Source organism: Lampetra planeri, chromosome 71 (genome assembly GCF_965212315.1).
Source record: "Lampetra planeri chromosome 71, kcLamPlan1.2.h2, whole genome shotgun sequence".
In the NCBI taxonomy this organism is placed as follows: Eukaryota; Metazoa; Chordata; class Hyperoartia; order Petromyzontiformes; family Petromyzontidae; genus Lampetra; species Lampetra planeri.
The window spans coordinates 1,924,098-1,936,295 of record NC_136176.1 but is presented as its reverse complement, the minus strand read 5'-3'; the positions used below and the strand labels follow the sequence as shown (position 1 = coordinate 1,936,295).

Sequence of the window (12,198 nt, the reverse complement as noted above, 5' to 3'; positions counted from 1 at the left end):
AGCGGCGAATGGCGGTTGTTGTTACTGTGTGTATACACTGTGCGTGTACAGACTGTTTGTATACTGTGTGGGTAAACTGTGTGTACGCTGTGTATATGGTGTGTGTAGACCTTGTGGGAACACTGCGTGTGTACAGTGTGTGGGTTGTCTGGATCAGTCGGGCGGCATTATCTTTTCATCGGCTGCGCTATGCTGTGTGGAAGCTACCTGGTCTGTCGCTCCGCATGAAGCTTCGGTTCTTCTCGGCCAGTTTTGCCCTCCCTTCTGTAGGCATGTGAAACGTGGACCCCTCTAAATGGAACATCTGCGCCAGTTAGTAACATTCAGGCTGTCATGGCTACACTCAGATTGAGGGAAGCCAAGTGGTAGCACATTCTCTATTTATTTCAGAGGTTCAAGGTTCAAATCCGACAGGTACGTCTGGCTACTCCAGTAACATTTAACAAAATATGCACCGTCTGCTTAACAGTGGATGTAAAACATACGATTGTGTCATTCAAAACGCATAGGTCATTGCATGTTGGTGTCATGGTCAATATTTGGGCAATTTCAAACATGATCCAGAAATTACATAATGAAGATTACGCATCAATCATCACCCCCTACTGACAGACTCATGCCCACATGCAGGTGACAGCAGTGTCACCTTATGACAGAGGCAGCTGCCACTTGAAGGTGCTCTTCGAGTGTTTGTGATGAGATATGAAACTGAGTTGCTGAGGCAATTAAGCAAGCACCATATCAATGCAAATATAAATATAACAGTGGAATACTTGGAAGCTTATTGGCTCTTGCTCCTGATTATTGATCTACCCAACCCACAGGTCAACAAAAACTCGCCGTTCTTACTCTGCAGGTTGAACCCAGGAATTCAGTGTTCAAATTCACGTTCTTTTCATTAAAGGCCTGTGACAAAGGTGCGTCTATTGGAGCTTCATTGTCTCAAGCCTACCCATCCAACGGGTCTCCATTTGACTTTGTATTGTCTAAGAAGTCCACCCACACCTCCACTTCCACAAACTGCTGGGAGTTGCCTAGCTCTGCCGCGCAGTCAGAATTCTCCTCCTGCTTCACGTTGCCTCCATCGATGTAAAGGTACGATTTTTGAGTTGAATCTTCATCTTCCCAATTTACCGTCACTTCTTCGCTTTTCACCATCACTTTCTCACATTTCACCTTCATCTCTTCGCTCTTCATCCTTTCTTCACATTTCACCTTCGCCTCTTCACATTTCACCTTGATACCTTTAGAAGTGTCCAAGCTGGGATTCACTTCTGGTTTCATGAGGGATGGGCTCACTGCAGCACTTTGACTTTCACAAGCCGATTTCAGACTCCATTTCTTGGGGATCTTTTGATGCTTGTGTGTCCTCTGGTGATGTTTAAGAATTGATGACTGTGCAAACGCCTTCCCACACAGAGTGCAACTGAAGGGTTTCTCTCCCGTGTGTGTTCTCTGGTGTGATTGAAGAGTTGGTGATTGTGCAAATGCCTTGTCACACACAGTGCACTTGAAGGGTTTCTCTCCCGTGTGTGTTCTCTGGTGTAATTTAAGATGTTGTGAATTTGCAAACGCCTTCACACACAGAGTGCAACTGAAGGGTTTCTCTCTTGTGTGTGTTCTCTGGTGTCTATGAAGACATGATGACCGTGCAAATTCCTTGTCACACACAGTGCACTTGAAGGGTTTCTCTCCCGTGTGTGTTCTCTGGTGTAATTTAAGATGTTGTGAATTTGCAAACGCCTTCCCACACAGAGTGCAACTGAAGGGTTTCTCTCCCGTGTGTGTTCTCTGATGTAATACAAGAGAAGATGACCGTGAAAACACCTTCGCGCACAGACTGCACTTGAAGGGTTTTTCTCCTGTGTGTGTTCTCCGGTGTGTTTTAAGAGCAGATGAATATGAAAATGCCTTCCCACACACACTGCACTTGAAGGGTTTCTCTCCTGTGTGAGTTCTCTGGTGCTGTATCAGATGTCCAACATGATCCATGCTGTATGCACACTGGTTGCATTGTTGCCTTTTTGTACCGAGCTGCGCTGAGTGCCTTTGCTCCATCAAACCAATTCTGCAGAGGAAGTGTCAGAGGAAGCGTCAGCTGCAGACAGAAAAAAATTATATCCAGACCATCTACGTCAATATCGAGGCACAAAAGAATGCATATATACAGTCACACATGACTTGCACGTCTATACTCATTCATATATTCATGATAAGAGTGAAAAAGATTCCCAAATTCATCACATGGGCACACAATGAGACGGCAAATGGTCAGCCTGGAAGCCCTAGTATCTTGAAAATGACTGTTAACCTAAAACTCCAAGCACACAATTTCGGTTGTCTGGCTACAAAAGGAATATTTATGAAAGCAAAATGCAGCTAACGTAGCAAAGGGTGTTGAAAATAATACTATTTGTATTATGCAGAAATGCATAAATTAATGTTCAATCACAACTTAAAGGTGTGAAGCCAGGCTCAGATTTCCTTGAATGCTGGGATGAACAGATCTAACATCAGCTGCATGTGCTGTGTTAATTTCCTGTTTCCATTCTCGTAAAAAGTTCCGGAGGAAAACAAAAATAAACTATTGTTTTGATTTAACCTCAGAGTTCAATCGAGTTAATATACTTTACTGCAAATACAAACTTGACACTGTAACACACACTGGCATGGTAAAAAGGTGGTGTGTTCAGAACCATGCCTGGCCACCTTCATATGCTCCGTATTAATGCTTCCCCACAATAAGTCACGAATCAATCACGTTTGTTGTCGGCGATAATCAAACTTTAATTGTAATAACACTATGTAACACAATATTTGTTCCTGGGTACTAAGTGTTATTTTTTTTATTGTTATGCCTAAGAGTCTAGAAAATGGCTATTATTCCCCACAAACTTTGCTTTTGTGACCAGAATTGTACGTGAACGAAAATAACAAATTCACCTGTTTTCTCATTGAAAAGAGGTACATTTCTAAATATCAATGTCCTGGTCACAAAAGCAAAGTTTGTGGGGAATAATAGCCATTTTTTGTACTTTAGAGGCAAAAGCAATTAGGAAATAACACATACTAACCAGGAACAAAACATATTTATTGTTACACAGTGGAATAACTGCGCCAACGCTCCCCACATAGATAACCTTTTACATACACATATATTTCACATGAATGCCATGTAAGTGTGGATCACTTGTCAGCATGGTCATGGGAATGATCCAGGTGTCAAGGGATGACTGACTGAGATGATTAACAGACGCACCAGCTGGGCTTCCTGCTGTCTTGCTGCATTTCAGGCACCCAGCGTTCCACCCATTCATGTGAGCGTTGTTACTCCAACCTCATTGTTGTTGCAGAGCAAATATCTCCAACTGCCCTGCAGCATATGTCACGGGCCTCTTCGAGAGGCCGATCTTGACAGCAGGTCTGATCAACTCCACATCCTCCAATCTCTTCTCTAGCCAATGCCATGCCCGTTTAGCCTGTAACATCTGGACTAACAAAAGATGATTGTGCATGCTGTCTGTTCATGCGAAATTCATGACCCAACCAATGCAGCCTCCCCTGCCAAAGTCTCAGATTATATTCTGTACTGATATTTTAGGGATCGATAAAGTTGTAATACACTCTTGTTTGGTTCAATAGAGGGGATCATAGGCAGGCCAGCCTTAATTAAAAGCCAGCACAGACAGTCCTTAAAATAAGTTCATATTTTGCATCCACAGAGAAAGGAGTAATGTCTGTGGCCAAGAAGACTCACAGCTTTATTCGTTCATTTATTTCTAAATCCTCTTGTCTTGGTGAGGTTTGTGGTGGCAGCACATTCAGTAGGGCAGTCCAGACCTCCCTTTCCCTTGCGACGGACGAGCTCTTCCTGGGGAATTCCCAGGCGTTCCCAAAGCCAACCAAGCGACGTATTCCCACCAGATTGTCTGGGGCCAGGCTCCTGGGACGTCCCCCAGTGGGACGTGCCTGGTAGAGTTCCAGGGACAGTCTATTAGGGGGCATCCTTACAGATATTATATATTGATATCACTCATGGAACGATGCCTGGTGGCTAGGTGACCCACGTTACCCATTTGGGCTCAACCTGGAAAGGCTGCGTGGCACCGTCCTGTGCACCCACCATCCACAGGACGAAGGGTGAGAGGCGGGTGTGATGCCAACATGACAGGGAGAGGGGATGGTCTCAGACAGACTAGACCTTGGCGATGGACACTCACAGCTTTGTATGGAGCAAAAGTCCAGGCAGCTTTCACAGTGTTACACAGTCTAATGAAAGAATGCTGCTAGACAAATTGAAAGTGAGATTTTGGCTGTCAAACCAGAGCTGGTCGTGAACACATTAACCATGCATGGGAGCTCCTCCACCACTTGCAGAACTGCCTGATTACTCATGGAGAGTTGAGCAGGTACAGTGTTGTATGACATGAAATTCCCCGACAGGTGATTTATTTTGGTGGAACATACGCAAGGTCACCTTTCATGATGGAATTATCCAGGCACAGAACAAGATTATCTAACCCGATCTCATTGAGTCGCCATTTCCAGATCATCAGCAGATATAACATGGTTGACCAGGGAACGATCCCTTAACTATAACCAGGCATCGATGCGCGTATCATTTTAACTGTAACGAATGCAATTATTTATATGGCTATTGTGAGCTTCTCAAACTACATAATTAATGAAGATGCTATGTAATGTAATGCATGGGGGCAGAGTGAATTTCTGTCACAAGCCAAATTGAACAGAAAATGGCTCCAACTCCGGGTCACGCAGCTTTAGACGGGCTTGCCCAAAATCATAAAAATCGTCAATGAATGTGAGCAGAGTCAGAGACATAAAAAACAAAGAACAACCCAAAGCCCCAAGCCTCGATATGGTACGATAGACCTTAATTACATAAAAAAGCAGAGACATTACTCTTAATGTTTGATTATTGAGACCTGAGCTAAGCAGGGTAACTTAGTTATTGCTGTATAAATACTATACTTCCGATGAAGTTTGTGCGTGAGTGGGGAGCAGTAGTGCAACGGTTAGCGAGCTGCGCTATGAACCCAGCGAGCCGATTTCTATTCCCACAGAGCCAAGCCACAACATTTGGCTGTCGTCTGATGAAGCTGGTTGGAATTAGTGTCAAAACCTTGTACTCAGATAGTAAATGTTGTGGCTTGGCTCTCCAACACACCGATATGCTGTACTAGTACACTACACTATACACCACTATACACTACACTATACACTACCATACACTACACTATACATTACTACACACTACACTACACACTAGTGCTGTACTAGTGACGCATTGGCCACGTTCTGTTTACGTGACAAACCTCTTACTAATTGGCTGTGTCGGGTGGTGGCGGGGTTAACGGCACATTATTTACGCGATCTCACACAAACAAACCTGTATTATGGCTGTATATTTGGAGTTTGCGTGTCCCTCTCCGTGGTCGCGTGGATTCTCCTCTGGATCCTGCGGTTTTCCCTGCACATTTAGAGTCAACATCACCACGCGTTTAGAGTATTTGACCGATAAACATTCCACAAGTTGATAAGCCCACTGTGTTGTGGGCAGCTCGCTTCTGAAAACGAGCGGTGTAGCTCAAGTGGGCTATGCCTGGTAAAATAAAATAGTAGAAATATTTAAAGTAAAACAAAGTTTCAAAGTAGTGAGCCAGGTGAAGACAAATTAAACTTAAGCAGAGAATTAAAGCAAATGCAATCAGGCGAGGGCAGGAGGCAAGGCCCCGCATGGCTAGGCCCCGCTTTGTAATGTTCCAACCTGGACATCGATTCCATACTCGCTGCTACTCAATTGATATCCCTACGAGGGAGAAGGAGCGAGGCTCTACCTGGGTTCACAACAACAACAACAATCACCACAACAACAACAACGACCACCACGATGTAAACTTCTCACCTCGGATCTCAGTGAGCTAGTGTGCGCGGAGCAGCAGCTACCCGGTAACTCGTGACGTCATGCGGCAGCAGGAGGTGACATGACGTCATTTGCGGGGTTCACAATTCTCTCACCCCAAGGAGCAGCAGGGTAACTGAATAAATTATGTTAATGAGAAGGACCCATGTTAGGTGATGGTGCTTGGCTGCTGACCCCGTCCCATATAAGCATTGTACTGGAACGGAAATCGGTAGACGTGACGTCACGCTCAAAATCCCGGTGGGGGGGGGGGGGTAAATACCTCGGTGACATGACGCCACTAGTAGGGGACACCTCCCCCTCGCATATCATGCCGAGTTAATGAGGGGTGACGTCAGAGAGCGAGATCAGGGTTAGAGTTCAAGTTTATTTAGATTCCATTTCTGTGGCTCCCTCTCTTGAACAGAAACCCATTGGGTGCGTGAGCTCAACAACAACGTGAACATTGTGTGTGGACACTGTTTGTTGGCGCAGTCGGGGGCACAGGTGGCGCATTGGCCAGTCATTTAAGTCAGTCGACCCATGACACCTGGATCTGCCCCGTGCACATAGCCTGGCACAAGCACCGTGGTGACGTCACCGCCACTTAGTGGCGAATGGCGGTTGTTACTGTGTGTATACACTGTGCGTGTACAGACTGTATACTGTGTGGATAAACTGTGTGTACGCTGTGTACATGGTGTGTGTAGACCTTGTGGGTACACTGCGTGGGTACACTGCGTGTGTACAGTGTGTGGGTGGTCAGAATCAGTCGGGCGGCATTCTTTTCATCGGCTACGCTATGCTGTGTGGAAGCTACCTGGTCTGTCGCTCCGCATGAAGCTTCGGTTCTTCTCGGCCAGTTTTGCCCTCCCTTCTGTAGGCATGTGAAACGTGGACCCCTCTAAATGGAACATCTGCGCCAGTTAGAAACATTCAGGCTGTCATGCCTACACTCAGATTGAGGGAATCCAAGTAGAAGCACATTCTCTATTTATTGCAGAGGTTCAAGGTTCAAATCCGACAGGCACGTCTGGCTACTCCAGTAACATTTAACAAAATATGCACCGTCTGCTTAACAGTGGATGTAAAACATACGATTGTGTCATTCAAAACGCATATGTCATTGCATGTTGGTGTCATGGTCAATATTTGGGCAATTTCAAACATGATCCAGAAATTACATAATGAAGATTACACATCAATCATCACCCCCGACTGACAGACTCATGCCCACATGCAGGTGACAGCAGTGTCACCTTATGACACAGAGGCAGCTGCCACTTGAAGGTGCTCTTCGAGTGTTTGTGATGAGATATGAAACTGAGTTGCTGAGGCAATTAAGCAAGCACCATATCAATGCAAATATAAATATAACAGTGGAATACTTGGAAGCTTATTGGCTCTTGCTCCTGAGTATTGATCTACCCAACCCACAGGTCAACAAATACTCGCCGCTCTTACTCTGCAGGTTGAACCCAGGAATTCAGTGTTCAAATTCACGTTCTTTTCATTAAAGGCCTGTGACAAAGGTGCATCTATTGGAGCTTCATTATCTCAAGCCTACCCATCCAACGGGTCTCCATTTGACTTTGTATTGTCTAAGAAGTCCACCCACACCTCCACTTCCACAAACTGCTGGGAGTTGCCTAGCTCTGCCTCGCTGTCAGAATTCTACTCCTGCTTCACGTTGCCTCCATTGATGTAAAGGTACGATTTTTTAGTTGAATCTTCATCTTCCCAGTTTACCGTCACTTTATCGCTTTTCACCATCACTTTCTCACATTTCACCTTCATCTCTTCGCTCTTCATCCTTTCTTCACATTTCACCTTGATACCTTTAGAAGTGTCCAAGCTGGGATTCACTTCTGGTTTCATGATGGATGGGCTCACTGCAGCACTTTGACTTTCACAAGCCTATTTCAGACTCCATTTCTTGGGGATCTTTTGATGCTTGTGTGTCCTCTGGTGATGTTTAAGAATTGTTGACTGTGCAAACGCCTTCCCACACAGAGTGCAACTGAAGGGTTTCTCTCCCGTGTGTGTTCTCTGGTGTGATTGAAGAGTTGGTGATTGTGCAAATGCCTTGTCACACACAGTGCACTTGAAGGGTTTCTCTCCCGTGTGTGTTCTCTGGTGTAATTTAAGATGTTGTGAATTTGCAAACGCCTTCACACACAGAGGGCAACTGAAGGGTTTCTCTCTTGTGTGTGTTCTCTGGTGTCTATGAAGACATGATGACCATGCAAATTCCTTGTCACACACAGTGCACTTGAAGGGTTTCTCTCCCGTGTGTTCTCTGGTGTAATTTAAGATGTTGTGAATTTGCAAACGCCTTCCCACACAGAGTGCAACTGAAGGGTTTCTCTCCCGTGTGTGTTCTCTGATGTAATACAAGAGAAGATGACCGTGAAAACACCTTCGCGCACAGACTGCACTTGAAAGGTTTTTCTCCTGTGTGTGTTCTTCGGTGTGTTTTAAGAGCAGATGAATATGAAAATGCCTTCCCACACACACTGCACTTGAAGGGTTTCTCTCCTGTGTGAGTTCTCTGGTGCTGTATCAGATGTCCAACATGATCCGTGCTGTATGCACACTGGTTGCATTGTTGCCTTTTTGTACCGAGCTGCGCTGAGTGCCTATGCTCCATCAAACCAATTCTGCAGAGGAAGTGTCAGAGGAACCGTCAGCTGCAGACAGAAAAAAATTATATCCAGACCATCTACGTCAATATCGAGGCACAAAAGAATGCATATATACACAGTCACACATGACTTGCACGTCTATACTCATTCATATATTCATAAGAGTGAAAAAGATTCCCAAATTCATCACATGGGCACACAATGAGAGAGCAAATGGTCAGCCTGGAAGCCCTAGTATCTCATGAAATTGAGATATCAAATATTGCATTTTCAATAAAAACAGCAAATGTATGCTCATATACGAATAGCTAAACAGACATCCATACAAGAATAAGATAAGATACAATAATAATGAAACAAACATTTAATGAGCCGTAGCACAAAGTTGTGAGAGTGACTGCATATCAATGTGAGTGAATGCATATTACCATGTAAGAATTGAATTGTGAAGATAAGAAAAATATGTACAAAAAGGTCATTCACAATAGTGATGTTACATCTGCATAAACGACCTCTTCTTTGATGATCTCCGATGTACAGATTGTGGAATGTCTCTCATCAAGGACCAGCAGTAATCTGCCATCATGTTTGAGTCCCATCGGCCTTGGTAACGTTCTTCCATAACTTTAATGTCTTGACGAAAGCGTTCACCTTGCTCTTCGCTCACGTGACCCATGTTCTCTGGAAACTGGGCCAAGTGACTATGTAAGTAGTGAACCTTGATGCTCATTCTACATCCAAGTGCTTGGAAACTCAAGAGCAGCTCCTCCACAATCTCGCGATAGTTGTCCGCTTTCCTGTTCAAGGAAATTCCGCACCACATCAGATAATGCATTCCAAGCTCTAGCCTCTGCCGCAGTCATTGTTATAACAAAGTGTGGATCCCTGATGAGTGTTCTTATTTGAGGGCCATCAAATATTCCTGCCTTTTCTTCTCGGCACTGAGACTTGAAAAGGTTGAACATATATAGCTGAAGCAGTCTCCAGTGTGATCAAGAGCTTTGACGAATTGCTTCATTAACCCAAGTTTTATGTGCAGTGGGGGAAATAAAAAAAATTTCCTATCAACCAGAGGCTCATTCTTGATGTTCTTGTCACCAGGCGTCAAACTCATTCTTGGTGGCCAGTTCTTTTTAACCCAGTGTTCGAATGTAGCCCTACTGTCTCAGTAGCACAGGAAACAATGGTATTTGGTGTGACCTCCTTGCTGACCCAGCAGAAAATTAACCATTTTCAAAGCAACACAAATTAGCCATCCATGAACATGGTATTCCAATCTATCCAGAACAATCTTGATGTTGGCATACTCTTCATTCATTTTTACAGAGTGTCCTATTGGGATTGAACCATATATATTTCTGTTGTGAAGTAACACACATTTCAAACTCCTTTTACTACTGTCAATAAAAAGTCTCAATTCACTTGAATCATATGCGGGCAGTCCCATATTGAGAAGAAGCTCTTCAACATCATTACAATAAACAAGTTGACCATCTGAATGGAAGTACTGCTTCTCTGTTACGATAAAAGGGGACAGTAGTGCCAGGTCTGAGTAGTCCTTTCTCTTGCAGCCTGGAAGCCAACAATTCATCAGACTGCTTTGGCAAATCCAAATATCTTACAAGATCATTCAATTCAGGCTGACTAAACAGATACATGTTATCACAATCTGCATCAGATGGCGTAAATTCGATCTGAGCATCATCATCTGTAGAAGCAGGTAAACTGAGGGATTCAACATCAATCTCTGGTAGCTCAGTAAATACAGGCACAGGTATTTCCTCAGTGCTCAACTGGTCGTCTGGCAGATGGGATATCTGGGTATTGTAAGTGTTGTTTGTTTTTCTTATTGAAACCTTTTACATTCACAAGGCAGAAGTAGCAGTTATCCAAATGGTGTGTAGGTTCTCTCCAAACCATTCGCACACCAAACTTCAGCTTAACATTCTTTCCTTTAGACCATGATCGCAAAGTTTCAACACAGGTTTTACACACTTTGTGAGGAGCCCAATTTTTGTCTTGGTCTCCAATTCGTACTTTAAAGTAGGCAAGATAAACCTTCTTGACAAAGGTATTTATGTTGCGCCTTTGATCTTGAAAAGTGAAGCTGCCACAGATGTAGCAGAAGATATCTGGGCCATTACTGCATTTCCTTCTTTCGGATGTTGTAGCCATTGTTAGATCACGCCCTGCAGAAGAAAAATATTAAATAAATGTGGATATCTACATAAAATGATATTATAAACACACTATCCTAAAAATACAGCACCATATTTTGCACTAAAGCAGTCACTAACTCGCAACAACTTGAAATCATAAGTGACAGAGCTAATTTCGGGTAAAATCAATGAAAATGGGGTATGCCGATAGCATAAAAATGAGATGTGATAGAGCAAATCTGAGATCAGATTTGGAATCAGCACCCTGAAATTTGTCTAAAACAGCTAGTTCGCCAGCGCATTGTCTAAAGCCCTAGGCTATAAGCTTTTCGTATTGTGTATTTATTATCCTTTACGGTTTATGAATGAATGAGGAAGCCACTGGGGCAGATTGAAAACTATTTTCTCTAGAACAGTTTGTTTGCGTACTTAGTTTGTTGTCCTTCCCCCGCATCTCCGATTATCGCGGTCAGCTGTGTACGGTGCGAAAGAAGTTCAACGTAGAGTTGTGAGCTGCTCACACGAGGCGGCCTGGTGACACCCAGGACGGGTCGTAGGCAGGACTCCCAGGACGTAACAAAAAGCACAGATATTCAACTCAACACTCACAAACACCCACACACAAATGGTGACAACCGCAATTTGCCACTAAGTGGCGGTGACGTCACCACGACGCTTGTGCCAGGCTATGTGCACGACCCAGGTGCCACGGGTTGACTTGCACACAACCACACTCAGACGAAGACCCACATTTAGCCTTAACGTGCTGTTCCCGAGCAGTATAAATGGGGGCCGGCATGGCACAGGAGGAGGTGTGTGGGTAGAACCAGGCCCGGCCGCCTTTGTCACCCGAAGTCACAGGGAGCAGCACCCAGGGCCATGCGGACCGCCGTGGTCGTGGTGGTGAGGAGTGACGCGTCGCTCATGCTCGTGTGAAGTGCACGGAGAGTCTGTGGCGGAGTGCTTGAGCAGACCGAGAGAGCCAAGGCAGGACTACGACGCCATAGCGGAGGTGACGGTGGTGAAGGAGGGCTGGCTCTACAAGCGTGCTGCAAGCTTATGACTCGGGCGATGAAAAATCAGGCGCACAGGCCGGCAGAGGGAACTGCAGACCACGCTCCGCTCGCTGTCCTCCAAGCTCGAGGATATGAGCACATGCAACGACCTGATCGGCAAGCACGGAGCCGCCCTCCAGCGCTCGCTCAACGACCTGGAAAACCTTCAGCTGCCGCCCGAGTGCAGCAAGAAGCTCAAGGCCATAAATGAGCGCGCCAACCTCTTCTGCGTCACCTCCAATGCTGTGACCAATAGTGCACACGGGTGAGAAGCCGTGCATGTGTGGCGAGTGTGGCAAGACGTTTCTCGCGCTCGGCCTACAAGTATATATATTTTTCGCTCATGTGTTAAACTATGTGTATCCCTGATATTTGAAAGATGGCAATCGTCCTGCTGTATATTCTACTGCTGTCCC

The 12,198-nt window shown here is 44.9% G+C and overlaps 2 protein-coding genes across 2 annotated transcripts in view; both read right to left on the bottom strand.

Moving 5' to 3' along the window:
- Nucleotides 1-363: 363 nt before the first annotated feature.
- Nucleotides 364-6,054, bottom strand: LOC144737566 (uncharacterized). Its single transcript, XM_078620324.1, has 3 exons — nt 5,927-6,054; nt 5,411-5,491; nt 364-2,068 (listed from the first exon to the last, which is right to left on the bottom strand). The coding sequence occupies exon 3, from the start codon at nt 2,056-2,058 to the stop codon at nt 949-951; it is 1,110 nt and encodes a 369-aa protein (XP_078476450.1). The 5' UTR covers nt 2,059-2,068; nt 5,411-5,491; nt 5,927-6,054; the 3' UTR covers nt 364-948.
- Nucleotides 6,055-8,917: 2,863 nt separating this feature from the next.
- The window catches only part of LOC144737559 (uncharacterized), a 33,948-nt gene continuing 30,667 nt past the window's right edge, over nt 8,918-12,198 (bottom strand). Inside the window, exon 5 of the transcript XR_013589032.1 lies at nt 8,918-10,757. The gene's annotated coding sequence lies outside the window, so the exon portion shown is untranslated. The remainder of the gene's footprint in view (nt 10,758-12,198) is intronic.

Bases quoted from the DNA above. Each gene is read 5' to 3' on its own strand.
- LOC144737566 (XM_078620324.1), bottom strand. From the start codon at position 2,058: ATGGAGCAAAGGCACTCAGCGCAGCTCGGTACAAAAAGGCAACAATGC.